The sequence below is a fragment of the Molossus molossus genome, unplaced genomic scaffold, assembly GCF_014108415.1.
Source record: "Molossus molossus isolate mMolMol1 unplaced genomic scaffold, mMolMol1.p scaffold_m16_p_6, whole genome shotgun sequence".
NCBI classification, from domain to species: Eukaryota; Metazoa; Chordata; class Mammalia; order Chiroptera; family Molossidae; genus Molossus; species Molossus molossus.
In genome coordinates, this window is record NW_023425399.1 from 33172033 (window position 1) to 33197526 (window position 25494).

Genomic DNA, 25494 nt, shown 5'->3' on the forward strand with positions numbered 1-25494 from the left:
TACTTGACATCAAGGAGTGACTAAAGCCTGCTCACTTTGTGCCACATACCTCGACAGTGACAGACCCTCAGATGTTTCTGTGTCTGATATAAATAGTCCATTGTTACATCTGTGGCCATGAGCCTTGATCTGCAGTTGGTCATGGAAATTAGGAATCTTTGTGAGGGCTCTATGGGCACCCCAGAAGCTTGCAATTAACCACACAGATTAAATCTGATTTGCAGTCCTTAAAACCTGTAGGAAGAGTCAAAGGCAAATTCATTTTTATATTTTACTCCATGCATCATTTCTTGTTTTACAATATGGTCCAGGAAACAAACTCTATCATGGAAAGCACCGTGAAAAGGGAAGTATACAGTCAAATACAAACAGGAAAAAAAAGACACACACACACCACACATAGTGTCCACAGGAAATGTACAATACTTTGTGGATATGAAGGACTGATAAGGAATGCTTTAAGGATTTCTGTTTATATTATTTAGCCAGGGGATCAGCAAATGTTTTCTGTATAGAAGCATAGAGTAACTATTTTCAGCTTTGAGGGTCATGTTGGTCTCTCACAACCAACTCAGTTCTGCCACTGTAGCCTGAAAGGAGCCACTGACATATTAGATGGGTACTAGATTTATCACAGTGATCACCTCATAAGTTATATAAATATCTGATTACTCTGTTGTATACTACAGACTGATATAATACTGTATGTCAACTGCAATCGAAAAAAATATAAATAAATCAATTAACCAAAAAAAAAAGAGTCATTCTAGACATCGAGTCATTCACAATAGGCAAGCCAATGGATGTGGATGTGCTCCAATAAAACTTTATTTATGGACACTGAAACTGGAATTTGATATAATTTTCACATGTACAAATTATTAAACCATTTAAAAAGGTAAAAACCATTCTTTGCTCACAGCCAGTACGAAAACACAGTAAGCTGAATTTGGACACAATTCCCTGAAGCACCCCAAGTTAAACCCACTGTTTCCCTATTCTGTATGACCACAGAACCTTCTCCTCCACCTCACCTGGTGACACTTCCTAACATTCCAGGAGACAGGAGCTCCTATAGACAGGAGCCACTCAAAGTGTTGTCTGTGGACCAGTGGCATCAGCATCATCTGGGAGCTTGTTAGAAATGCAGAGTCTAACCCCTTGTCAGAGCACTGACTCAGGCTCTCTGATGGTGGGACCCACAGTCTGTTTTCACAAGGTTGCTAGTGATTCTGATGCCCATTGAAGTCTTGGAAGTACTGCCGTAGACCACACAAGGAAAATTGCTGACTTGGAAACATTAAATGCCACCTGAGGGTGTCAGAACAATTCATTCAGTCATTCATTCAATAAGTCAATTAACATAAATTGAACACCTACTAGGGGCCAGACCCCTAAACAGTGGTGATTTGAAATAATTAATAGAATGCTATTGGGCCCTTAATGGATGGGAGATTGTCTTACATCAGAGCCCCAGGGAATAGTTTTGAGTGGCTCTGCTTTTTATTTCCTCATTTACACAGCAAGCTGTGCTGGCTGGGGCCACACTCCCAGCTCTGGCAGCACACAGGATAGAGCTTTAATGCACTAATATGAATGCACTGTTCCACATTGCCTAGATAATAAATGCCATTTCACTATTAACATCCTTTCAGCTACTGAAATTACCATTAAGTGCTGTCTCTTCGAATGTTAATATGCTTGGGTTTGGGCTTTGTGGGACAAGCTAGCAAACTCTAGCATCAAATATCCCAACAGAGTCTGGATGTGTGCTCCACACCTGGTGTTCCTCTAGTCTCATTAGGAGAGGGGATATTGCTTTTACAGGTTTGCAATGCTATGCATTTGAAATCTGTCAGACTCATCAGCCTTCCTCCCAAATCTCAGACACACCCCGAGTACTTTAGAACAGGACAAAGGTGTGGGAGCTTCTGGGGAAACCATGAAAGTGGTGAAAACAAGGGTATTCACCACATGCTTCTCTGCCATCTCCCCAAATTCCATCAGCCAGCTCCTGGTAGGGTGCCATCAGCTTGAAGCCAGGGGCCCAATAGCTGTTCTTCAGATGCTGAGAATAGCAACTCTGAGCAGAGATTGCCAAGGAAACACATGAGACCAGAGAGAGAGGGAGAGAGGAGAGAGAGAGCGGGAGCATCCATCAGCAAATAGACCTGGAGGAGTAGGAAATTGCAACAGTATTACAGGTCTGAGAGCACACAGACTTCTGCCTTCTAATAAACTGACCTATTAAATGGAAAGGTCAGTTGCTTGCTTAGATTGAAGGAAGACGTTCCCCCAAGGAACCTAGCAGCAAAATGCAAAAGTGGAGAATGGCAGGAGAAGGCGCTCTGTGTGTCCCACGTGGTAATCCCGCGAGAGGTGCTGCTTAGGAACTGGAGGCCCAGGCCCTCTGCTGGTTTCCCTGGTTTCAGGCTTCCAGTGGGGCTCGGCATGTCTTCTGGCTTTGTTCCACTCTTAGCAAAGGGCACAGGCTTATCCATAATGAGCAAGGCTTTATGAATATTAAGCCCCCACATCGTCACAAACAAGGTAGATCAGAACCTCTATAACATATTCCCGTCAACAAGCCTGTGCGATGGTATTATTTGCCCTGTGAGAAAACTGAAGCTCAGAGACAGCGATAAACTTGCCCAGAGTCACCCAGCCACGGAGTGCCAGAGCCCACAGCCCCAGTTAGACCTTTCTGACGTGCAAGCCCTTATCCACTCCACGGAAACTCCAGCCCACAAGCTACTCATTGTTTCCATGACCCACCGTTTTATTCTGGAGGGTAGATCCCAGGCACTCGGAAACCCTGGAATTGTGCCTCTTCTCCCTCAAGGTTCAGGAGCGACTTGGTGTAAATTCCTTCCAATTTCTGTTTCCTAGATCCCTTGTTTCTAAAATGGAGACCTGTAGTTAAGCAAAACACAAAGCATTTAAAGCTCGATATCACAACATGAGTGCATACTCCGGTGGCCAGAACAGGTGTGCAAAAATTAGCAGGCTCTGATAGGATGCCCAGCTGGCATTTTAAATGACTGCCCATAAAACTAACCTAACATAAGCTTACTACCTTTTTTTTTTTTAATGCCACGAGTAAAATGCAGCCCTGAAGCTTTTTTCTTCTTTCTTACTCTGATGTCATATTTGATGCTTTGCTCAAGAATCACTGGGTACAAAAGAACTATGAAATCTATTATCTCCAAAGAAGTTTTACTTTAGGATTCCTCCTACCTAGGACCTCTGAACAGTCTGAGTTACTTCACAAGAGTGGTAAATGTGAAAGATTCTAATAATACGTACTAAGGTAAAATCCCAAAGGAATTCAGATTTAGCTGTCAGGAAAGCACTGCGGCAGGGGCCTGGGAGACGGGGTCACAGAGCCCCCTTCCCAGGCTCACAGAGACGGCCTTTCTCTGTGAACGTTGGCTCCCTTGCCTCCCAGTGAGTATCTTGCTGATTTATTTTGATGAAGAGTTTTCATTTTTGCAAAAAATGCTTCTCATACAAATCATAATAGCAATAATAATAACAATAATAATAATAAAACATGATATTGTCCCAAAGCCCTAAATCTGATTTACTCTCTAAGCTTCTGTTTTCAATGGAAAGACAAACATAAATGTGTTTCTCAGTTAGGAAATCATACTTCTATGCAATGCCTCTATTCCATTTTAAGTTCAGGCCTTTATTAGTTAGTGGAACACCAGCTGCTATAACAAAACAAAACCCTAACATTTCAGTGGTGTGGCACAAGAAAAGTGCCTTGTCACCTCATATGAAGGTTCAGGTCTTTCTGGTCAACTATCAAGCTTCCTCCAGGTACAGATTTGAAGGGCCCCAGTTTCTGCTGTTACTTGGCCTAGCCATCCTTAAGGACCTCATTTTTGCTTACAAAAGGTGCAGAGAGCATGCAGAAGGAATGTCTGCTTCTGAATTGCTTTAGTCTGTCAGGTACACACAGTATTTTGACTACATATCTCATAAACCATCTCTAGCCACATGACATCACCTCTTTACATTGGGGACCAGAAATGCAATTCCCAACTGGTCAGCCATTTCCCAGAGACTATGTGTACCATGGAGGAAGAAGGGTAAATTCTGGTACATGGTTGACCACCTCAGCCACAAGCCCATGCCTTCTACAGTTGTGCTACTCACGGAGGTTTTTATCGTATCAAATAGTTGTCTTCTTGAACCCTTCCAGATGGCCATTCCTGGGGACATGACTTCCTTAGGGAGGCCTACTGTGACCTATGGGCACCAATGATATGTCCCCAAATATAATTCGCTTCACAGTGAATCATCTAATTTTCTTATGTCACTCCCATCTTCCCAATTAGACTATAGTTCTGTGACAGCAATGAATTTTCCTGTCTCATCCATCACCATATTTTTAGTGTCTAACACTGTCCTGGCATATTACAGGTATTCAATAAATAATTTAGAAGGAAGGAAGCACAAGAGAAAGGATGGAAGGAAGAAGGAAGGAAGGGATGAAGGGAGATGGGCTGGTTGGCTCTGGGGTAGCTCAGTCAGGCTACCTGTAATTTGTACAATAGAGATTTCAAGAGAGTAGCCAAAAGATGGGCTGGTCATATTTCAGGACCAAGAATCCATCCCTCTTTGAAGAAATAGTTGCACACACACCCATATAATCCCTTTTGGCAATCTCTGATAGAAATTGAAAAAGACTAAAGATTTTCTGTCCTCTGCTCCTAAATGCCTCTAAATACAATGGGATATTACTCAGCAACAAAAAGGAATAAAGTGTTAATAAACACTACAACAACCCTTGCTGGTTTTTCTCAGTGGTTAGAGCATCAGCCCTCAGACCAAAGAGTCATGGATTCAATCCTGTCAAGGGCATATACCTCGGTTGCGTTTCGTCCCAGCCCCGGTAGGGGTCGTGCAGAAGGCAACCACTCGATGCGTCCCTCTCACATTGATGTTTTTTTCTCTCTCTCTCTCTCTCCCTCCCACTCTGTCTAAATATAAATAGAAAAATATCCTTGGGTGAGGATTTAAAAAACTGTAAAAATAAATAAATAAGCACTCCAACAGCCCAGCTGGTGTGGCTCAGTAGTTGAGTGTCAACCCATCCACCAAGAGTTCCTTGGTTAGATTCCCGGTCAGGGCACCTTCCTGAGTTGTGGGCTTGATCCCCATAGTGGGCATGCAGAAGGCAACCAATCAATGTTTCTCTCATCAATATTTCTCTCTCTCCCTCTCCCTTTCTCTCTCTCTAAAAATTAATAAGAACATATTTTTTAAATTTAATAAACACTACAACATGAATGAATAACAAAATAATTATGCTAAGTGAAAGAAGTGAGACAAAGAAATAGTTTATCATATTGTATCACTATTTATATAAAATTTTAGGAAATGAAGACTAACTTTTAGTGACAGAAAGCATGTAAGTGGTTGTTTCAGCCTGAGGTAAGGTGGTTAGGGTGAGCAATGTGTTCATTTTCTTCATTGTCGTCATGGTTTCCTGGGTGTGTGTGTGTGTGTGTGTGTGTGTGTGTGTGTGTGTGAAAACTTCTTCTCAAATTATACACTTCAAATATGTGGAATTTATCGTATGCCAATTAAACCCCAATAAAGCTGTTAAAAATTAATAAATGTGAGGTTAAGAATATGCTAACCCAGAACCACTTCCACCCCATCATTCTTAACTCTTGGGTGGTCTGGCTCTTAAAAAATGCTTTGAAAGTAGACAGCTATCTAGCTCTGTGGCGAAGTTGGCAAGTATGCATCCGTGGCATCTTCTGGAAACACAGGCAATTCTCTAGACTCCTGTTTGAGTATGGCTTCCAGTTCAGATAACTGAGTCACGGAGACAGGGTGTGGGCCATTTATGTCTTCTATTTGCTCACACCTACACATACACATATAAACTCTCACATGTTAACACCTGCCTCTTCCTAGGTTCCGTGGCCAAACCCAGCACTGACCGCCCTGCCCAGGCGCCCAGCCACCCCTCGCCGCTACCATGGCCGAAGATGCGGACATGCGCAATGAGCTGGAGGAGATGCAGCGGAGGGCCGACCAGCTGGCTGATGAGGTGAGGATGGAGACTGAAAGGGAGCAAAGGACAGAGTGGGGTAGTTTGTCTTATTCAGGTTCAGGTGAGGAAAGGTTTTTCTTCTAATGTGTCAATTACAATAAACACACACACACGAGGAGTATGACGGTGGTTTCCTGTGCACCTAAGGCCTCTGCAGACAGAAATGGGTCAATTATAAAACCTACGTACAAATTAATGTCTTAGCCCAAACTCTCAATTTCTAGAAATCTGGAGGAATCAAGATTCTCTCCAAAAAAGAGTGTCTTTGGGTGTCTTACAGCTAGTGGTCAGCTGGAACCAGCTCCATTCTGATAGCTGATTGTTACATTTTCCAGAACTTTGCAAGCTAGTATTATAACTGAATTGTATAAACTGACAATTAAGTGGGTTGTATTGAAATCAAGTACTAAATACTCAAAACTCATCATTTCCTAATCATTTTACTGTATTTTACTATCTATGCTTTCAAAGTTCTTGACATGTTATGAATCTGTAGTGTAAAGATACTGAATCTTCCCAAGTTCTCCACAGTCACACCATGATGTACTTAGAAATCAGATGGGTGGGGTCTCTAGTACACTGCTGGTGGGAATGCAGACTGGTGCAGCCACTGTGGAAAACACTATGGTGTTACCTCAAAAAGTTAAAAATTGAACTGCCATTTGACCCAGTGATCCCACTTCTAGGAATATACCCTAAGAAACCTGAAACACCAATCAGAAAGAATATATGTACCCCCATGTTCATAGCAGCACTATTTACGATAGTTAAGATCTGGAAACAGTAGATGAGTGGATTAAAAAGCTGTGGTACAATGGAGTACTATGCAGCTGTAAGAAAGAAAGATCTCTTACCCTTTGAGATAGCATGGAAGGACCTGGAGAGTATTATGTTAAGCAAAACAAGCCAAGCAGAGAAAGACAGATATCACATGATCTCACTTATTTGTGGAATATAGTGAACTAAACAAACTGCTGAACAAAATTAACCCAGAGACATGGAGGTGGGGTACAGGCTGACAAGTCTTAGAGTAGGGGGGTTTGGGGGGAAGAGATAAACCATAGAACTTACATGCATATATGCATGACCAATGAACATAGACAACAAAGCTGGGGATGAGGTTGGGGGGAAGGAGAGGAGGGTGTCAATGGGGAAAAAATGAGAAACATCTGTAACAAAAACAAATTAATAAATAAAAAAATTTTTAAAAATAAAATATTACCAGAAATTATTTTAAAAAGAAAGAAATCAGACGGGTGAGAGGATTTATACTGTGGGAATCTACAAACACTACAAATGAAGGCTGGGTTTCCTGTTTCATTGACTCTCTAGACTTAAGAAAAGGGAGAAAATAATGATGAAGATTAAACTTAAAAGCGTGCACATCTGCAGCTACTACACTGTGAACAGCACAAAAAATTGGGGAAGTCTATTTGAAAACTATGATTCTCTTCAGGAAAGACGTTTCTTGCATCAATGACTAATAAATCAAGTTCCAACATGTCTTCATTGTTTCACTTTCCTCTTACTCCTTAATGTAAATTAAAATATCGACCAGTGTTCATGGCAGAACCAACCTGTTCTACCCACAGTCATGGATACAGGTCAGCACAGATCGACAAAAGCTTTCTGTGAGAATCAATCAGTTCTATGGAATTTATAATAAAGAGTATTGTGTATTTTATTATTATTTGTAAATTTTGAAGTATTCATCCTTTATAAACTTAAATCATATCTATATTCTTTTTAATTTTTTTTTAATTTTTGGAGAGCCAGATGTTAAACATTTGCTAGCATACCACTGCATACAGCAAATCTATTTCAAAAAGCAGGCTCTGGCCAGTTTGGCTCAGCGGTTAGAGCATTGGCCTGCAGACCAGAGAGTCCTGGGTTCGGTTCCTGCTAGGGGCATGTACCAAAAAATAAAATAAAAAGCAGGCTGCTCACAGCTCTTTCGGGAAAGTTAACATTCTTCATGTTCCTGCAGAATCTTGTCCAAAATAAGTTCATCACTTAGAAGCAGAACTTTGAGAAATCACACCAGTTGTTAGATTCTAGTCGTTTGACAAGAACTGAGAAAAAAGTGAAATTTTGTGCCTGAGGGACCAAACTTTCCATCTTATTTTTTCTTATCTAGAGATGAAGGTAATTATTATAGCTGTGTCCTATAGGCTAGTTATTTAAAACACACTTGATTTTTTTCACCCTAAGGTGACAGCTTAATTTGTATTGATAAGAACTTCCAATTGTGTTTCTAGGGACTTTATAATGTTAAATTCATCTCAATTCATGAAAAATTATATTTGTGCTTAAAATTCATTATTCCTGTTCCAGGATGGTCAAGTTAGTCCTATGAGAATTTGAGATCATTTTTCATGTGTCCTACACATACAAAATTATCTTTTCCAGATTACTTTGTCTGATATCAAAATCAGCTTCATATGGTTTTGATTTTATGAAGATCAGCTTCAATGTAATTGCTTTAGGGAATCTCATTATGTAGAAAGCCTGAGAGGAAAAAGATTGAACATGGGAAGACCATTTGTGTTTCAGTTACCATTGTAAGAATATGTGACAGTAACCCTTAGTGCTTCTCAAGGGAAGAATGTAGTTTGGATTTTCCAAGACCTCTGGATCCTGCATTTATACTATTTATGTTTTTTGTTTTAGTCGCTGGAAAGCACCCGTCGTATGCTGCAACTGGTTGAAGAGGTAAGGAGTGACCACGTTTTATAATAAATGGATCCCTTTCACTGACATATTCCTTCCCTAGACCCCACTGCCTTTCCCTGGGCCATGAGCTCACTGAGTCCAGTGTTGCTGGAGCCTACCAGGAAGCCATGCAGTGAGGGAGGGGTTGTATTGCAGTTGCAGGTAGTCATCCAAGTATCCATCTCCCAGCCCAGGCCACCTTTACAATCTGAGAAGCAGAGATGAAGAACATTTCCAAATAAATACTCCCAAGAAATTACAAAGGATTGAATCACTTTAAACAAATCATAGTGATTCTTAATATACAAAAGAATTATCTATGAAAAAACTTATTGTAATGATTTTGATGCCCTTAAGTTGCATCTAATCTTGACATTCTGTTTTGTCTTTAGCCACATGTATGACTTTTTAAAATAGGTACCTCTACAGGTATAACATTTTCAGAAGTTGTTATGTTTAGACTCAGGCACTAAAATTCATGAAATGAGAGGAAAATAATACAATAAAGTTCATGAAATAAGAGGATAATTCTTTAGTAAGGGGAAATATGAAGACCAATAATGTACATATAAAAGCTCTTTTGTATTCCTGACTCTGGATTGAACCTCCATTTGTGAGGCATGGTTAATGAATCCCAAACTATTTTTAAATGGGCAAAATAGGTCAGATAGCAATTATGGAATCAAAAGGCCATTTGCAATAAAACTCACTGATTCCAATTTGGGAGTGCAGCAGTCAACCAGGAAGAATAAATGGATTAATTGAACTTGCCCTTTGGGAGAGATGGAGTGGAAAAGGATGAGACGGGTTATATTTATCTAAATGAATAAAATAAACCTAATAGTTTTTATTCTGTGAGATGCTGTTTTGGCTAGGGTTTGAAACTGATAATCAATGTGTAAATTCATGTATGGTTATCATGTTAGAAATCTTGGAGGTTCTGTAGCAGAATAATTAAATAAGCTGACTCACCCCATGCCACTGCAAATTGCTTATGCAATGACATGAAAGAAAATAAGATAAACTTTACAAGGCTAAAAGGAAGGGCAGCTGCCTTTTACATTATAGGAGCCAACATCTTTCCTTATTTCTTCAGCTTTAGCTTCTCATCTAGGAATGAAATATGTTGGCTAAATGTGAATTGCCACAGGAGGAATAGGGAGAGGTGATAACTAGGACCTCCCAGGACACTTGGGAAGGGCAAGGAGGTGGACTTAATAAAATCTGTTATCACAAAAAACGACCATTTGAGCCTGCGATGTAGCACAAATTGGTACCCAGAGAAGTCAGGCTATTAAGGGGCCCTCAGCAGCACAGGAAAGCTCCCTTTGCTCTCTAAATGAAGAGAAATTATTCTTTGCTCTATCCTGGGAGCATCATTCATGCAGAAATACTTGAGGACCAAGAAGGAGGCAGGTAAATCTAAGTCTAGGAGTGCTGGAGAGGCTTTCAGAGTGAAAGCAACAGACCTTAGCAACCTTTCTGCGTGAGCTCTGATGTTGACCAGAAGGGAGCTCAGAAGTCTGCTGACATAATTATCCTGACACGTCTTGATCACCTTCAACCATAGCCTCCCAGCTCATTTTTAAAATTTTTACTTACGTATGCGCACATGTGAAGCAAATTTCTAAAGTAGCAGAATGATCTCCAATTTGCTCCCCCGTGCAATGTCAAAACACTGTCCAGAACATGGAATGTGGTGGAGCCAATGCATTAAAACGCACCACTTTGAACTGGCCCCTCACCCAGCAGAGACTTTGGGCCACAGGCACGCCTCTATGTGTCGTCTTAAATTGCAGGCAGCATCCCCAAGTTTTGAAAAAGGAGTGTCTGCTCTGATTTATTGTAGGGGAAAAAGAATCTCAAAAGCTCTATTGATTGAAGTAGGATTCTCAAATCATACATGTTTGTTTCTCCTAAAGTGTTTCTCAATCAAGCATGAGGTTACTTCTCAGAAGGAGCAAAACAGTTGGAAGCTCTCGTCTACTTCTAATATGTGAGAGGAGGCTATTAGACGTTCCATACTTAGGAAATTATGAGCGAGTCATTATTAGAGTAGATTGATTTGTTCTTAGTTCCTCCTGGGTTATTTTATATTTATGGTCAAACACCTCTTATGTCTAGGGCATTGGCTATTCAGATGATATTCTGCTTTTCAATCAAAAAGGAAATTCTCTTTAAAGATAATCAGCATTAAATATTCATCAAGGGCAGAAATGATTTGGAAAATCTGAGAATTGAAATACCAGGATCTTGCCCATGATCCCAAAGTGCATCAATGCTGTATAATTTGAAGTGAGCAGAATTCCTATTGAAATTCAGTCTCAAAGCCCAGAAAGGTTACTAAGCTCATGATGTCTCCCGAAGGCAAGCAATCTCACTTTCAGTGGAATGTCCAACATTATGCCATCTTTCATAGACTGGAAGGTGAAACAAAGTTGTGGGGTAGAGGTTTGTTTTGTAGTGTAAGCCTTATTAGCATTCCAAGGATAATATAAAGTTACATGGAGGTCAGTGGGGAAAGTTCAGAAGAGCTGAATGCCATACACAAGCCAAAAGGTTAAAAATTATATAGCACTTGGTTCCCAGCCTGGAGGAAGGTGCTGTCCCTTTTGATGGATGCATTTCAACAAATATGTATAGAATGTCTACCTCCGAGAGTGGGAGGAAAGATAAAGTTGATATCATGCAGGAAAACAGCTGTGAAAATAGCTCTCCAAATTCAAGGCTGTACCTGCCTTAAAAGCATAGAGGAGGCAACAATTACTTTTGGTAGAAAAGTCATGAATGTATCCTCAAGTAGGAAGTATTTGATTCCAACCCCCCAAAAAAAAAAAAACCATTAACTCTGCTAACACTAAATGCAGTCTACACACGAATGCCTTGGGCTATGAATGTTCAACCCAGGAAAAGCCACACTGCTTTAGGGCAGGGGGGTTCAAAAGCCCGAGTGGTGCCTACAGGGCTCCCCAACATTGCATGGTTATTTTAGCATCTTTGCCTTTTATGCCAACTTATCTTTCCAGACACTTTGGCCATGAGAAGACAATAAGCATTCTAAAGCAATGGCCGTGTTTTGCAGACCTTCTGCTACGAGGAGAATTCAGGCTGGGCGGCTGTGCTCGGGCAGGCAGGTGTGGGTCTTTGGGGCCATGGGCAGGTAGAGCACCTGGCCCTGCTAGTTTGCACTCACATGCATTAGACCGGGGGGAGAGCATCTCAGAATGACAAAAGAAAGACTTTAGAATGTTCCACAAACATGATTTTAGTTCATCTGCAAAAAAGGAAAAATAAAAAATAGAGGAAAATAAAAGAAACAGAAAAAAAAAAATCCCTCATATCTCACATTGCCCTGTTTTTAGGTTGACAGTTTTTCCAGCAATCTCAAATAGGAACCAAGGATAGAAACTAAGACAAAAATAGAACCACCTCCTCTCATTCTTAGCTATTAAAACATAATACTCTTTAAGGAAGTGAAGAAAATAAAATTCTGCTTCCCCCAGGATATTGTCCCAGGCCTTCCCTTCTCTCCAAAGAACAATCCAGTTGTTTGGAAAAAAGCTGTCAGCAAAACAGTGAAGTCAAATGTGCACGCTAACATTTATTGAGAAGCTACTATGTGCCAGGTGCTGTGCTAAAAGCTATCGTCATCAAGTACATATGATCTCACTCAGTCTTTAAAGCCATCTTTCATTAGCTTTTGATCCTTGAACAATGCAGGGGTTAGGGGTGCCCACTTCCTGCGCTGTCAAAATTCAAGTGTAACTACAGCATTTTGCTCTCCATCATACCAAGGAAGAAATGGAAGTACACACTGGTTAAATTAACTTGCGGGAGACACACAGGTGCAAAGGCAGAGATGAAATTAAAGTCCAGGTCTACCTGATTCCCAAGTGTAAATTCTTACACATAGCACCTAACTTCCTGTCCACCAGCAAGTCCTACAATATTTACTTTTTTTCTTTGAGAATTCTACAAAAACCAGAAGGATCTAAAAAAACAGACAAAAATAAAAGCAACTCATTCTAAACTGATTGAGATTCCATACAAATGAAGTCCTTTATCTTAATGTACTCCTTTTTGAACCACAGCCTCCATGAAGTTGAACTTGTGGAAGAGTTCACATTTATTCCCAGCTCCTTGTGTCCTCCTAAGTACTCTGGGCAGTACTTAGACTCTAAGTCTATTACCATCAGAATGCTGGGAAAGCTAAGAAACAGAACAGGTGACTCTAGAAACAGAATTGCCAAGATAAGTCTACAATTCAGAGTTACTGACTCCCAGATCCCCGCTCCTCCCAGCTGACCAGATTGTCCCTCACACTGTAAAGCACAATTGAGAAGCTATGCATTTGTCTACCTACCTCTTATTCTTAGTGCCTGGAGCAGAATGGAGGCTCAATAAACACTTGGTGAATGAATGGATGGATGGATGGATGGATGGATGGATGGATGGATGGATGAATGAATGAACCAACCTACCAACAACTCGATCTTATTTGGAATCTCTACCCTTATCTTAAAGATGGGAAACATCCCAAAAAGTCAGGTGACTCTTACAGTCTCACAACTAGCTGTTGTTTGAGCTAAGAGCACAACCCAGCATTCCTGGCTCCCTGATCCGTGTTCACTGCTTCTGTTCTCCCAAACTGGGGTCAACTCTTGCCCCTTCAGATTAGTTCTGTGAATCATTTCAGTGTTGAAACATTTAGCACCAAATGGAACAAATGTGAAATTATATTTGCAGAGCTCAAAATAAAATAAAGGGTATAACAGCATATCAACAAAGTATAAACAAATGAGAGTTGGAGTGACTAAACTGAAATCACTAGCCTATTTCCCACACACTGTCCCCAACAGAATGGAACCAGAATCCTATGCACAGCCTTGAGCTGATGCTCTGAAGTACCTCTGGGCTCGCCAGAACTTGCATGGTCACATCCCCATGCCATCTGCTTTTTACAATGTCTTATCATAAGCAATGGCTAAAATTTGCAGAAAGGGGCTCAGAAGTCATTAAAATACAGGCTTGTGTAGATGACTGTCTACTTACAAAGCATTTAAGGAAAGGATTTTGAAATGTCTCCTGGGGTCTAGAATCTTGCTGCTCGGTGTGTCCTTGCAGCATCAGCACGGAATAGTATGTTAGAAATGCAAGATCTCGGGCTCTGCCCAAGTCCTGCTGAATCAGGATCCACATTTTAACAAGGTCTTTCCTAAGCAGTGGACTCATATGCACATTCAAGTTTGAGAAGCAGTGGTCTAGAAGCTTCTGATGGCAATGGGTAATATTATATTTAGTTTGCCTAGATATCCTGCTATAGATACATTTTCTGAAGGTATTAATTTTATAAACACTTCTGTGATGCTAAATATAGAGCAGGCACCATGCTATCACACACCACATATTAACTCATTAAATTCGTATAACAACTCAACGATATATTAATTATTATATGTGACAAACGAGAGAACTGAGGCACAAAGCAATTGAGACATTTGCCTGGGGTCTCACAGATAGAACATGAAATCACCAGAAGTCCAGGGCATGACTCCTGAAGTCACCCTGAGCCACCACTGTCCAGGCTACATCCTGATCTCAAAACTAAAGCCTTTCCAGATGTGTTTAAAAGCAAGCAGGCTTCTGTCTGGGAGAGTTAACTAGACACATTCTCTGAAATGGGCAATGAAAAAATTTTTTTTCTTTATTGATTTTTAGAGAGAGAGAAAGAGAAAGGGAGAGAGAGAGAGAAGATATCGATTGGCCACCTCCTGAATGCCCCCCACTGGGGATTTGGTCCACAACGTGGACATATGCCCTGATTGGGAATTGAACCGGCGACCTCTTGGTGCATGGGTCAACCTTCAGCCACTGAGCCACACCAGCTGGGCAGAAATGGGCAATTATGAAAGATCACAGAAATCACTTTTGGTGTTTTATTTAATTTTTGGAAGCACTATTGGAATTGAAATGTTAAAATCCTGTTTTAAAACAAAAACCTCTGTTGACCTCCACTAACATCTCTCTCTTTCTTTCTTAGTTTAAAGTAAGTCAGTGGAAAATAAATGGGGCTATGAGAGATGTCTTATTTTAGAATTTGTTCTAGGGGGACACAGGAGCTTTTCTTGAAGAAACAATTAATTCAAACCATAAGCAATGCCATTTCCTACTTATTAACAGTTACCCTGTGAAACAAAGTCTTTACTTCCACTGACAACTGTAATAAAGTTTGTGAATGAATTATTTTCTCATACTATGTTATTGTGCAGAATCTTATGGTTCAGAATGATGAAATTTAGATTTCACCTGAAATAAGAAATAGAGTTATTTTAGATTATTCCAAAATCCTTATTTAATGAGAACAATCTAATTCATTTTCTAACTCTCACAGAAGAGTGAGTTTCCTCCTGAGCTGTGTTTCTCAACTTTTGTGAAGCCATCTCTTCCTTTGATAAACCTAAAAACCTTGCCCCCAGATTCTTACACGTGTTCTCCATGAGGCACTAATCTCCAGTTCGCTGCTGGAGACATTCGGATACAGCAGGCCAGAGAAGAAGATATAGTCTAGCAGATGTTGTAAGATTAGCTTTCTGTGGTTGGTATTAGAAAACTGCAGATGTTTTTCTATTCCAAATATAAAATCACAGTACAATATTAAGTTTGTGTATTTCAATTCCATGCCAAGCTTTACCTGCCACACTACCCTGTGGAGATTGAACTGCATCTCCTCTTCTACCCTGGGGATCCCTGATAGAGCAAGTCCACAGGTGACCCCAGCCTTCCGAATCCCTCCTGAGCCCCTAATACTCTTGCCATATTTCCTTCTTCTTTTTCTTTGGTCCTTCTTCATTTTCCATTTCAAACAGAGCTGATTATCCCCTTTACTGATTTATCTTTCTCTCTTTTCTTTCTAACTCCTTTTCAACTTTGCTACCATTATTGGAATATAGAGTAAAGATGCTGGTATCAGGACTTTGGTTATGTTGGATGAACAAGGAGGTAAGTTGAGATTTCTTCAGTAAGAACAATTTCTCGTCTGAATAAAATGCGTTAAAAAATTTGTGTATGCACAGGTAGTCATTTTGACACATGTTAAACACAGATGAGTGTGAAGATTCTGGAGTTTTCATCATCTTGCCTTTTCTTTCTGTTGAAAAGATTGGTAAAGATAAATATGGAAATGTTGAGGTCTTCATGATTAAATGAATAATACTCCTCTCCCTTTTATATATGGTGAGGTAACAGAATTTTGAAGACAAGTTATTTGGTTGATTTTTTAAATGATAGTATTTAAGACAGTGTAAGAATTTTCTTATTCCTCTTATTCCCAATCTTTCCCATAAATTTGATTTTCTTCTAATAATTGTTAGATAGAATGAGAGAATAGTATATAATACATAGTATATGGTATATAATATATATTACATATACATATTTAATACTGTCCATTTCATTTGACCATCCTAATTCAGTAGCTGGCAGCTTTAATTTTCAAGTCATTATGGAGGTGCCTTAAGTAACTGGATGCTCTTTTTAACATGCTATATGCAGAGGGGGATCATTGGAAAATGGGAAATTGAACAATTGAGTTGTTTTTTAAATTATGGAGACTCTAGAAGCAATGCAAATCAGAGAGCCAACATTTTAGTATAGCATCTCTAAGGTGAAATTGAGATAAATAATACCAAGCTTTTTCTTGTCTCAATATATGCAGTTATATGGGTATGATTTATTTAATTTTAACCATAAGTCAGTTACCTGATTTCATTCTGAATTCTTATCATAATAAACAAGTATTTGAGAAAAGTTTTATCTTTATTCATATTTTACGAAAGCATTAGAAAATTCTTCAGAATTGTGGAAAGATGTTATAGTATCAAAGATAAGTTTGTAACAAACTTGTGAATAAGTTGTTGTGAATGTTTTACTTTTTTATCCTTGTTTATGAGATACCATAAACAAACTCTAAGCATAAACCTCAAACTGGGAAAAGCTTTGCCATCCGGATAAGAGACATAAAGACTTTTTTCTAAAATCAGAGAGCCTTTGCATATCATCAAAGAAAAGGGCAACACACTAAAATAAAAATGGGTATAAGTTATAAATCATCAGTTTACAAATAGACATATGAAACCATGCTTCATGCAACAACAACAAGATACCCCTCTTTTGAAGACTGACACAAATTTTAAAAATGTATCATCACCAATGTTGTGAATATGCTTAGAAAAAACAAACTCTCATTCTACAGATGGGCACTGTAGACTGGTAACAAATGTTTGAAGAGTAATTTGATAATATCTTCACATTTTGAAGTGCACCCACCTTTGACCAAAACACTCTACTCTTAGAATTGTACACTACAGATATACATTGACATTTATGTAAAAAAAAAAAAAAAATGTACATGCCTTACCTGTAATCATATAAAACTGTAAACAGCCTAAATGTCTGTCAGTGGGGAGACCAACCAAATAAATTATAGTATGGCCATTAAAAAAAAAAGAAAAAGACAATCATCATTTATTATAGAGAAGGGGCAGACACGGGTGGGGAAAGGTGTATTTGTGGGAACCTCTGGGAAGCAAATGTTAAGAATCAGTTAAAAGTGCATAAGATTTGTTGAGGAAATGTCAGTGATAGGTCAAGGGGAGAGGAAAGAGTAATAGGCAGGGAGAGACTTCAGACTGTGATGTGGATCTGACACAAGGAGAGGAGGGAGGAAGGAGGATTGGGTAGGAAGGGTCTCAAATGCAATACTGCTCTAAGAACATCTCACCTTATCAATTCTTAGTTGATAATCTGTGTGTGATGGGAATGGAAAAGGCAGCATTGCGATAGGAGGAAAGGTTGGGGGAAAGCTTAGGACAATGCCTTTTATCCCCCCTAACTATAAAGTACTGACATAAAAACATAAAAAATAATACATACAAATCTGGGATCAAAAAGAGAGAAAGTGAATAGCATGCTTACTTGAGTTGCAAAGTTCATTGCACTTTGAAAAAAAAATCTAGAGAAAAAAATTGCCAAAATTTTCATACAAATGCAAAAATATATTATTCTTAGCAAATGATTCCCAGAAACATCTGTATGTTATTCTCTGACAAGCACAACAGAACAGCAGGTTTCCCCCACGAGATAGTTAATGTTCTCAGTTAAAACATTTCAAATGTGGCTATGCCACAGTCTCTGCTGAATTCCTCGGATAAATGTACTTCACGCGTTCCATTTAACTATAATAGGAGATGAGCACCTTTTAAAATGACAGAAGAGCATAAGTCAACAACTATCTTCACTGCCATCGTAAATGTGTTTTAATTCTGCATACGCTGTGTTTAGTTGTTGAGATCAGTAACTGCTTTAAAATTTCTCTCCAGAGATGCTCTAGCACTTCTGCCTATGCCTGAACACCAAAGGTGTTGACTGTTTCAATCCTGCAGCTGCACAGGAGTCTCAGGAAACGGCCGCCCTTCTACAGAACCTTTCCAGGTTGTCCAGCTAAATGGTTGCACTCTGAAATTCCTTACTGGATTCTTGTTTTATACCCAGGTATCAGGACACACCACGGAGCACAGAGCATGACAGCCAGCCCTGGAAATGTATTGAGTGCTGGGACTTTTCTCGTCTCCAAGAGAAATTCCCATGAAACAACCTTAACTAATGTGGGATAATTTAACCTTTCACTTTCTTATCTCTTGTTCCTTTTGTTGGTCTTTGCTGGGTTATATGTTTGTTTTGTTGCTGAAGCTGTAGCTCTTGGGAAAATCCCATGGGATCAACTCTATAAACAGTAAAGTTATTGACCCCTCCCTGGAAGACTAAAGGCAAAGTCAAGCCTCATTCAGAGAGCTTGTTGACTTTCTTAAAAGGTGTGTGGCACTACAAGGTAGCACTTGTGAAAACATCCCTTATACTAAAGTCCACTCACCAATACGTAATAAATGACTAAAGCTGCAACTGCCTAATCTGGCAGCTGTGGTTATTTAAATTTTGTTAAATGAGTTTTTGTATGTTCATCAATGCCAAGAAAAATTAAATCATATAGGCGGCATCCATCTTATTAACGGGATACACTCATGAAGGCTTGCACACTGGTCAATACCATTGATATTTTGCTATCCTTCTATTGTTGTTATCAGGTTGAGGATCCTAAAGGCCCGATGATGTCCTACTTAAGTACGATGAGTAGAATAGATGTCTAAACTTGGATCCCTGAGCATCCTGCCATTGGTGGGTTTATCACAAATAACCAGTCATCCAAACTCAATAGAAGAAAGGTTAAGTTCTTGCCCCAACATATAGTGTTATCTACTAGAATACCTCTTCTGACCCAAAAAGTCCAAGAATAAAGAGATATGAGCCAGAAAGCAAACTTAGGGAGGGAAGAAGCAGTCAGCCCTGGACAATGCATTGTACCAGCCTGAGGTGCTGCTGTCCACCTCAGAACAAAATGAGGAGCTAGGTTATTCTCAAGCATTTCCTGAGAAATGTCTTCATAGAAATGATTGGTATGCTATGAAGTCCCAATAAGCCTAACATTTCCCCAAACACAATTCAGTACACCCTAAAATTTGCTTTTATTGTTAGAATATCTATGAGAAAATGGTTCCACAATATTATTTAAATTAAGTGTTTGACTTACAATTGTGTGTAAAGATACATTCAACCAATATAAAATTGGCAGCTATTAAATCGTTTTTTGAATCAAGTTTTCTGAAAGAGCTTCAGAATGCTCTCTTAGCCATGCCGAGTAAGCCAGCAGCCATGGCAAAACCCTGCTCTCAGAATACAGATTTGGACCTGCTTGTTTTTATCTTTTACTTTGAATTATTTAGTTCAGAAGTCCAATGCTTGTGGACCAATTTTTCTGTTACCTCTGAATTCCTGAAGGCAGAATGAGTGAGGCCCCTGAAATATCATCAGAGAGTTAATATTTTGATCAAAAATATAAACTCAGGAGAAACTCTCCAGGAAGGGCAAATACCTGGACAGACTATCTCAGCTATCATTAGCTGAGTCCAACAGGCTTTCTTCCCTCTGATCCCAGCCGCTCCTTCAATTACATCAACCCAGCACTCCAGGAAGCCATTAGCAATTAGTCCGTTGGGATTTGGCACCCCTATTTTTCTCTGTCCTTAACATGGTTCTTCTTTTGACGATGTTGATTGGTTCCCCTTCACCAGTCTCTTCATTTAATAGTTAATTTGATCTATAAACTAATTTATTATATTTTTTAAAGGAAATTGGAATGAAGTCTTTTAAAAAGTACGAAATCTTCTGGGATGTATAGAATTGCCTTTTTTTTTTTTTTTTTTTGGCTTATTACAGGATTGTCTTAAAGACCTTACTTACTAGACCTGTACTTATTCAGCAAAAGGTTACCAGTTCTACGTTAGTCCTCCAGCTATTCAGTGCTGGAGAACACTGATTTTGTTTTCACTGGTCACTTGAAAAGCACAGCTGAAATAGCACTTTCCTAATCATCTGAATTCTCTTCTTCAGCTCACAAAAGAGGAAACAATAGGCTCTTATTTTCCAAATGGACAGTCTCGCCAGTTTGGGTCACCAGTGAACCTTTGTTTTTCAGAATAATAATTTCACCGTACCATCTAATGCAAAATTGTTTTTAAGCGATTATTTATGCCTGTAGATGGGAATTGTTTACCAGTTTTATCCTAGCCATGCCCTTATTCCTAGAATCACAGGCAAGCGTGCACGAGACTACAGGTGAAAAGAGGACTGGAAGTATAATTAGGTTTTGTAATTAGACAGCCGAGACATCCCATGACTGCCTTCCTCTAATGGTCTTAAAAACCGTTTTAAAAATCTTTTTATTGAATTTGTAGTTTACTCGATTTGGTGACACAGTTTTTGCAATTAATCAAGTTAGTGTATGTAACTCTGGCAACCAAGAAGTCCAATTTGCTTTTCTGTCTATTGATCTACATGTTCGATACACTAAGGTCAGCTTTGCTGGCAGCAGTGACTCAGTTCTGCTCTATGTTCCGATCCATCGCTGCTCCAGAGACCGATGCACTCATTTTCCCTGCTTTCCGCCTGTGGCTGGGATCCAGCATGTCTCCCATGGTAGAGAATGGGAGATAGGGGGCAAAGAAGTAAAATGCTTTCCAAAGCTAAAGCTTTCACAGCACGTAAATCACAGGATGAGAGGAAGAACTGAAATGTTCCAGCATTTGTAATGTTGTGTGCTGGTGTTGCTGTTTTCACAGCTTCTATGAGTTCCTATGAATTAAGTATTCAAAAATGAGAACCGTCCATGTGCTGCCTTGGGGTGGATGGCCATTTGACTTGCTAAGGCGAAAAAGATCTTGAACCCATTGCTAATTATCACTTTAGTTGTTGTTATTTTCTTCCAAAGAAAAAGATGGATTCTATTTTCTACCCTTTCTTGGCTGAGAATGCTTAAAACCATGATAGAGACATTTTAAGTTTGAAGCAAATACTTTGTCTAGTAGCCTTAAGTCTGAACCCCTAATATATAAACTAACACCCTCTTTTTCATTCTCTTGGATTGCACTGGCATCTGAATAAGTGAATCTGCTGGGCTTTTTCCCTGGACACCCAGAATCCAATAGGCCTACTTACCCCATCCCATCATGTCTGAATTACAAACTATTTTGAGCATCGTTTTTGTTTGTTTTCTTCCGCCCGTGCCCACGTAGGGCAGCAGAAGCAGTCTACATACAGCAATGCGTCCTCTCAGACAATGCCTTGCAATATCTCTCTTTCTCTCTCAAATTCCGTGTCACATAGTCATTTCTCATGTTGTGTTGGAAACCCCCAAAAAATTCATTCCACACTGTCATCCCTTTGTCCTAACCAGAACAACTCGATCGTGTCGAAGAAGGCATGAACCATATCAACCAAGACATGAAGGAGGCCGAGAAAAATTTAAAAGATTTAGGGAAATGCTGTGGCCTTTTCATATGTCCTTGTAACAAGTAGGTACTGGGTACCAGCTCTAATCTGTGGCGTCCAGTTTTTTTTTTTCTTTTCTTTCTTTCTTTCTTTTTTCTTCTTTTTTAATGTCAAAGTGAATGTCTGAAGTTTTGTCTTTTTTTTCTTTGTCCTTTTCCATCTGCTTCATTCTGTGGGGATAAAATACTTGTGTTTAATCAGAACAACTGGAACGCATTGAGGAAGGGATGGACCAAATCAATAAGGACATGAAAGAAGCAGAAAAGAATTTGACGGACCTAGGAAAATTCTGCGGGCTTTGTGTGTGTCCCTGTAACAAGTAGGTGCTGCCTGCCTGCCTGAAGCTCTGGTTTCCCAAGGCCCATCTCCAAGCCTTGACAAGCTCATTCCTGCCAGGCACAAAGGCAGGATGAGCATGTGGCATGCAGAACAGATCAATACCGTCTCCAATGCATTCATCTCATAGCATAGATGATATTAGTGGGAGTTACTGTTGATGCATTAAAAATCAGGCATACTACAGTGAAAGCTTCACTGTCAGCAACTTTTATTGACGAACGTTTCAACATTTTCCAGAAAGTGTACTTTGAGACAGAGACTAGCCTCAAGAAAGAGACACCCAATGAATTTTAGTTTCTCCCAACCCCAAAAGCCAAAATTGCAGATTTAGAAAAGACAGGGGCAGGGAGGTAAGTTTGGAAGATGAGAGGCACATCTATCAAGGTTAGATTTTTCAGAAGCAAAAGAGACAGGTAATTTGGCCCAAGTAAGCATTCTGTAAGTTAGAGTCTATGCCAGTGATTCACCTTTTCAACTGCCCGCCAGTTGCCAAACCTGCTCAGGGATTAGACAAGAGATGCCACAGCTATACCCAAAGCAGAGGCTAGGAGTCCTTCAGCAAGAAGTGCTCAAGCCTTACCCAAATTGGACCCATTCCTCTCAAATTCTTCCCTTTGAAAGATTACCTGTACACTGGCAGAAATGTTGAAATGTGTAGATTTTGCATGCACAACATCACAAAACATTCAACTGTTCTCAAGGTTCTGCAACGCTTTTTTGGAATGTAGCAGAAGTGTGACATGTGGTTATAAAGGTTTGCAACAGATGGAACCTGAAAATGAGGGTTCTGGAAGATAGTTTCATTTGACTAGCCGTGGACAAAAATGCATGAGTGGATTGTCCAACATGCATTTGGAAAATTAAACCCGTTACCTGATCTCCCTCACCCCTCCCACTTCCCTTTGAACAGAAACCTTTTACCTAAAAGCACTCCTGGTTCTAACTTTTAGAATAGAAATTGATGTCATTTCTAGTTGATTATATGACCATTCACATCCTTTAAACTTTGAGGCTGATTTAAAATATCCCACTTCCTTTTTAGGAGGGGAGGGGCTCAATTTACAAAAAAAATTCAAAACTTTTTTTAAAAAAGAATGATCTACAGTAAAGCCTGATTAACTGGAATCTAGCTAACTGGAACCTTTAAATATATTTATATTTTTGCTCCCTTCCACTTTTTGACAAAAAGAGACAAATGAACAAAGTGGGAAAAATCACATCAGGAATTGAAAATCGACAATATAGGTAGTTCGGATTCTCTCACTCAGTCTCCATTCTATAACTTCCACATCTAAGAGGACCAAACAATCAGTTGATTGATCTTCAGAGGAAAGGCCATCAGACCTATCAAGAGAAAACACAACCAAGAAAAGATTCAATCATGTTCACTACCCTAAGACTAAGTCAGGCAAATGGCTCGAGAATCTAACTGATAATCAACAAATTACCCCTGAAACAAAATTTTCCTCCGTGGCCCACTGTTAATTGAGGAAGTCAAATAATTCACCAAAATGACTCATTTCAAAGCATTCCAGTTAGTCAAGATTTAACTGTATATTGTTCAGTGGCTACTTGCCACCAGGTGAGATGTACACCTGTGTTGTGATGAATGCCAAAAGATATATTTTTTCCATTCATCAACTGTGTGTGGAGAAAGGGTAGAGGCAGGCCCCTGGGGATGGATCGAATGTTTGGATAAAATGATGACCCCTGTGCATTCCACACATTAGTTGGCACTGATTCCTTATTGTACAAGAGACCCTAACTGAGCTTCAAAGCTTGACCGAAGTGTTCCCTATTGTGTGTAAATAATGCTGTAAAAACCATGTGTCACAACGCAGTGTCTGGTGGTGCCCTGGACTCTCTGAGGGCTTCGCCCTGTCTCGGCATGTTTCGAAGGATTATGATAGATGTACGGCAGTTATGTGAGTCTATGTGCAGCATTGTGAGTGCAGTGATTTGCCTTCTCTCAGAAACGCAAACCTTCTGACACCCTTGACTTAGCCAAAGATGGTCTACCAGACACTTACATAGCAGAAAACATCACCAGGTCCATGTAACTTCTAATGTAAGGAGGGAGGGGATGGGGGTTGGGAAAAAAACAAAGCCAAATGCTAAGCTGTATTAAATTATGTTTTGCTTCCTGTCCCACTGAGTGGGCCCATGGTTCCTCAGCACAGTAGATTATGTGTGCTCTAAGGGCCGTGGTGTTATACACTAGATTATGGGAGCTACTGAGATTCCATTGTACAATTTTCTAATTTGTCTCTGGGGTTGTTTGATCCCCAGTCTGCAAGTATTAATATTAGAGCCAGTTTTAATCGATGGCTGTGATTCTCTAGTTAAAGTGAAAAGCGGGGCGGGGCATATGTCTTTAATAGAAATTGTGAGAATGGGACCAAAGGAAGTTCTTTTTGTTTTTGGACTAAAACGTGTGTGGTTTCTACTATGCAAAGAACCTTAAAACATCTTTGATTGCCTTAAATTACAATACACCCACCGAAATATGCTGCACATGTTTCTATTGGGCACAACAGGTATGCCTGGATTTTAAGTTTCTCTCCAAGGCAGCTCAGTGAACTATGGCCCATGGAGACCACACCAGTTCAGACCACTCTCCGCTGCCACATCCCAGGATAGTTTGAAATAGGAGTTTGTACTCACTCCCACCCTGACCTTGAGCCCGACAAAGAAGCTATTGAAACTGCGTTTCAAATCCTCACGAAGGCTATTACTGTCCTGCTAGTGCCTATTTCGAGAATGGTCAACTTCTTGAGTAGTTTGGCTTAAATGAGAATGCTTCACTTTCTACTCATGCCTGTAGCTGGTGCATGAAGAAGACGTAGAGGGATTTCCCTTTTCGGTGCTAGATGGCTTGATCTCTCTTCTATTTTCCTGCATTCATTTCACTACACCTCTTTTACTTTTTGTCTCTGTGGACAAAGGTTTGTACATCAACTCTGGATGTATGGTGACTGTTTGGAAGTACCGATATATTATCTAATTCAGATTACGCTAGAGGCAACTCAGAGACCGTCACCCTTGGCCAACCACCAAACCTTTATGTCCTTCATGCAGAGCTGGAATGGTTAGTTCGACACATGCATTGAGGGGGGAAAATTAAACAGGGAATTCTGCATGATAGTGTGTAGAAACTTGGTCGAGTATATTTTTCTTGATGACAGTGTGTTGCTGTGGTGTGATGTACACACTCTACTTGGCAGTCTTGTTTTGTGTCTGTCTGCCAGTATGTTTTCCTGTGTGTTTTGTGTCTCAAAATATAACCATGTCACTGAAATAGAACTGAATGTCCTCCAGCTACTTTAATCCTTGTCTTAAATCTAAATAAACCACAAAATCATACCAAAACAAGAACTGACTGTGGGCAAAGGTTACAGTTTTAACAACTGCAATTGACTCAGTTGGAA

General features: G+C 39.8%; 1 protein-coding gene across 2 annotated transcripts in view; it reads left to right on the forward strand.

Annotated features, from left to right (window-relative positions):
• The window catches only part of SNAP25 (synaptosome associated protein 25), an 82745-nt gene that overhangs the window by 47202 nt on the left and 10049 nt on the right, over positions 1-25494 (forward strand). Inside the window, exons 2-5 of one of the 2 annotated variants that reach the window (XM_036245620.1) lie at positions 5938-6073; positions 8747-8788; positions 15739-15787; positions 21633-21750. In XM_036245620.1, the coding sequence (XP_036101513.1) occupies positions 6002-6073; positions 8747-8788; positions 15739-15787; positions 21633-21750 (281 nt within the window). In that variant the 5' untranslated portion in view covers positions 5938-6001. Of the gene's footprint in view, positions 1-5937; positions 6074-8746; positions 8789-15738; positions 15788-21632; positions 21751-21928; positions 22047-25494 lie in introns of both variants that reach the window. The other variant, XM_036245618.1, reaches the window with a different exon arrangement.